We start from the raw sequence: 4,284 nt of genomic DNA, 5'->3' as shown, positions 1-4,284 counted from the left end.
TCCGCAAGAGAATCGAATTTTGCAAGAAAGTAATCGTAATCTAGGGAAATCAGTTGGAACCCAGCTTGTGGGTTCCACATACGTTGGAGTCTTTGGAGAAGGTAGGAATAGCTAGCCGTTCGTCCCAGGAGTCGAAGAATCAACGACCTGCGCCAAGGGCGGCGGAGCCTTTCCTTTTCTTCTTTTGTCACACGGATTACTGGATATTCGGAAGCGGCTACATCTTGATCCATTTCATCGTCATCTGACACCTCGTCGTCTTCCTGGGGTTGGGCAGGAATTCTTTGATTCCAAGCTCGGCTATGGGTCGCTGTAAAGATTCTTCGCTGACTGGTTTCTGGTGTACTAGCCCCTGCCTCACCCATAGGGGTTTCTTGAACCATTGATACTGTCTGTGGTTGACTCGTATTCTCCATTTGATCACGATCTCTTTTCGATTTCTTTGTGCTTCTTTCTAAAAGATCCTGTTCTTCCGGCGAACGATTCGTCGCCGATGTTGAAGGGTTGTCCGAGAGGGATTCCGAGAGCGTTTCAGAGAGGAGTTCCATTACAATCTCAATACGCAAATAATTTACTTTTAGTATAATAATAAAATGTATTTTTTGTTATAGTCCACGTAGCATTTTGTGGACAAATAATTTGCCAAGTCCAAGGCCATACACGGAGAAAATCATCTAATATGGAACAGGAACTCGTACGGTGGCTGGACCGGACTTCATGTCTTCCAATATGAGATTCAGCAACGCCCCACTCACATGCCCTTCTTTGCCTACCAAAAAAAAAAAAAAAAACCTCATAATATGCCCTTCTCTAAAAAGTAAAACTTCTTACTTGGTGGTTTTGTATCTTTTCTGGCAAAATTTGAGACATAATGCCCAAAAATGGATAGTAGACTACACCTGCTTTAAGCCAATTGTTATACCATAGACTAGGGTCCAAGTTGCAATCCTAATCCAAAAATTATGTATCTACAATATGTTATGTGCTTTCAGTTAATAAATTATGTGTCTGTAAATAAATTAGAGGCACATAATTTGTTAACTATAGACACATAATATGTTAAGTGCAGACTACAGTTAACATATTATTTGCTGTCTGTAGTTGACATTTTATGTGCTTGCAGTAGTTGACATTTTATATGGCAGACACATAATCTGTTAAGTACAAGCACATAATACGTTAACTACAAACACATAATCTGAATGTCATTTTGGACCAGAATCGCCCATGAAAATGCTTACCGTCACCTATGAGCTGATCATCCCACTGCAGAACTGGGCGGACCAGAACTCCGCTGCCAATTAGCATCATCTCCTCTGCTCTCTTTCCCTCATCAACACGCACATCCTCGACTCTTATGGACCGTAATTTCCCCTGTTTCACCAAACCTTGAGCGAGTTCTAAAACTCGTTTCGCTGTACATCCGCTCAGAATTCTGTCGAAACGAGGCATCAGGAGCTCCTTTTCCTTGGTAACAAAAGCCACATTCATGTTAGGTCCTTCAGCAACAAACCCGTCGCCATCCAACCATATCGCTGCATATGCACCGTTCTCTTCTGCTTCCATCTTTGAAAGTGCGTTGGGGAGATAGTTCACGCTCTTCATAACTGCAAACTGTGGGGGTTTTATCGGGATGGATGAGGTTATTACTTTAACGCCATGGTAATCGGGCGGTGATTGATCTTGGATTACAATGGCATAGAGAGCGGATTGATGGCAATGTGATGGAGATAGTTGAAAGTCACCTGGTCCAGTCGAGAGCCAGTATCTTAGCGAACCGGTTTTGCACTTGGAAGCACTCACCGTCTGTATTAGTATCTTTCTAATGCTTTCTTTATCAAACGGAGGTTTTATTTTGGCCATGGCTGCAGATCCCAGGAAACGTTCGACATGTTGGTCCAACTCATAAAGGTACCTGAGAAAATCGATGAGATTCAATTTTACAATTCCATTTTAGCTTCTTCTGGTTAAACATAAAAGAAAAGAAAGACTAAAAACGAAGAAATAGAGAGACTACAAATAACTAAAATCAGACAATACAAGTACTAACCCATTCACGATTGCAGCTGTATCGAAAACTCCATGCCCTCTATGCACAATGTGATCGTCCATCGGGATCACCATGGCAGCTGTATCGGTTACAATTCCTCCAAAAATGCTCGAGTACATAGCTAGATATTGCTGCTGGCTTGGGTAACTCTCTCTGCTTGCTCTTAGCCTCTCAATGGCCTGTAAAGAGAAAATCGTTTTTGTTTTGAGAATGATTCATTTTTTTGGGAGGAGTTGATTATCCCTGAAACTAAAATCAAATGACTATCTGATTGGTACAAGTTTTATAATTACTAAAGGATTTGAACCCAATAGTAGGATACAAAATTAGGCAAACAAACATGATAATAGGGTACAGGAGATACTAACCAAACGGCAAACACCACCCTAGTTTATAAAAAAAGCAGGCACCTATTTCACATTAACAGCAGAAAACTAACAGCAAAATATTGATCTTCATCTTAAACAGATCAAACTAATTGATGCCTGTCCCCAATGGGGCTCTTAAAATTTGTATAAATCTGAAGTTAGCATCTGCAAACCATATTACAACACTGGCTTCTCAATCTCTCAAAGTGATATTAGATTATCTGAAAAGAAAATACTACATGGACTCCCATCTCTTACTCTCAACTTTTTACTCCCTCTCACAAATATTTGATGTAGACATTTTTCCTCGGACCCACATACACGATGAAAACAACCAATCATTGTTTGCTACATCACGGAGTAAAAGAATTTGGGAGTACATGTAATAGTACTCCTTAAACTTAAGCACATGAAAACATGATGTGACACTGTTACATTCACTTAAACAAGTCCTGTATACTAAAGTGACTGCTGAGAAGTGATCAACACCCTCCTGTTATACCATGTACTGACAAGCACTATTGCAAAAATCGGCCTAGGAGCCAAATAGGCGGGGTAAGCCAAGGAAATTTTACTTTTAAGCACACATTAACCTAGGTGCCCGAGTCAGCCAAACTCGGCTACCGAGTTAGCAAAACTCGGCCCAATTTTTTTAGGTATGCAATATGTACACTCATGTGTTTTTCATACCATTATTACTTGGCCGCCTAGGTCCCGCCAGGCGCCCAACTAGCCCCCAGCGTCTTTTAGAACATTGTTAAAAAGAATTTAATTAATTTGTGTCATTTGTATCATATCCATAGAAAACTCTCAGTGCACTAAGCCTAAACATTTTAACCCACAAAAAAAAAAAAAAAAGGTGGCAGGGAAAGTAGGAATACCTCAGAGCAAGACAGGAGAGTTACTTCAGATGTTTGAGTAGTTTGTGGCTCTGTCATGGAATAGACAGAATATTACATTTTGACGAAAACATTAAAGAAACGGAAGAAATTCAGAAAAAAAAAAATGTCTGAGAAAATAAACAATATTCATGATTCATTCAACTTGCCAGGAGAAGTTTGATTGGAATGTAGGGCAACAGGAAATCGAGTCAACGGTTTACCAAATGATCCGAAGCTGAAAGGGCGATGCCCTAACCTTGAAACCGAAAGATTGTTGGGGAAAATTGAGGGTTGATTGTTCAAATTTTGAAGGAAGATTGAGGTTTCTGGCATGGGTTTTGTGAGAGATGAAAGGGAAGCCATTGTAGGTGGGAGCTAGAGATGTAAATTGCCGGCGGGTAGGACTTAGGAGGATGAGGATCAACCTCATCCTATTCCTAGTATTCTCAACAAATTCATCAGATTCCATTCCAGAACTAATCAGTCAAAAGAAAAAACAAATTAACATTTTAAAAATACAAGGAGGCTACTCCAAAACAATAGTTATATCATCAAACGCTTTTTCCTCAATTTTTTTTTTTCAACTTAAATTTATTTTTTATCTTCTCTTTTCTACAAATAAAATTAATGTATAAAAAAGAATTTTTTTTTCCAAAATGGTCCATTGACTATTGCTCATTCTAAATTTTGCATTTCGACTTTCAATTGCACCAAATATGTTCCTCAACTTTCAAAAACACATCCAATTTAATCCTCTGTTAGGTGTTAAAATAGAGGGCACTTTCGTTCGTTAGCCTATTATATACCTAATATACGTTGAGAATAGTCGAGGGACCATTTTGGAAATAGTCAAGGGATCATTTTGGAAAAAACTCTTTTATCGACAGTCAACCTCAAAATTTTAAACTTTCTCCACAAACTCTTTCCTTTGTCTAAACATACAAAGTTTTATTTTATCCCAATCAAGTTTTACAATAAGTTTTGT

General features: G+C 38.9%; 1 protein-coding gene across 1 annotated transcript; it reads right to left on the bottom strand.

Annotated features, from left to right (window-relative positions):
- Positions 1 to 607: 607 nt before the first annotated feature.
- On the bottom strand, positions 608 to 3,765 carry LOC109174347 (D-amino-acid transaminase, chloroplastic). Its single transcript, XM_019323587.1, has 5 exons — positions 3,467 to 3,765; positions 3,300 to 3,349; positions 2,051 to 2,229; positions 1,242 to 1,915; positions 608 to 769 (listed from the first exon to the last, which is right to left on the bottom strand). The coding sequence occupies exons 1-5, from the start codon at positions 3,660 to 3,662 to the stop codon at positions 675 to 677; spliced, it is 1,194 nt and encodes a 397-aa protein (XP_019179132.1). The 5' UTR covers positions 3,663 to 3,765; the 3' UTR covers positions 608 to 674.
- Between the last annotated feature and the right edge of the window lie 519 nt (positions 3,766 to 4,284).

Source organism: Ipomoea nil, unplaced genomic scaffold (genome assembly GCF_001879475.1).
Source record: "Ipomoea nil cultivar Tokyo-kokei standard unplaced genomic scaffold, Asagao_1.1 scaffold0642, whole genome shotgun sequence".
NCBI lineage: Eukaryota > Viridiplantae > Streptophyta > Magnoliopsida > Solanales > Convolvulaceae > Ipomoea > Ipomoea nil.
This window is presented reverse-complemented; position numbering and strand designations above follow the sequence as displayed.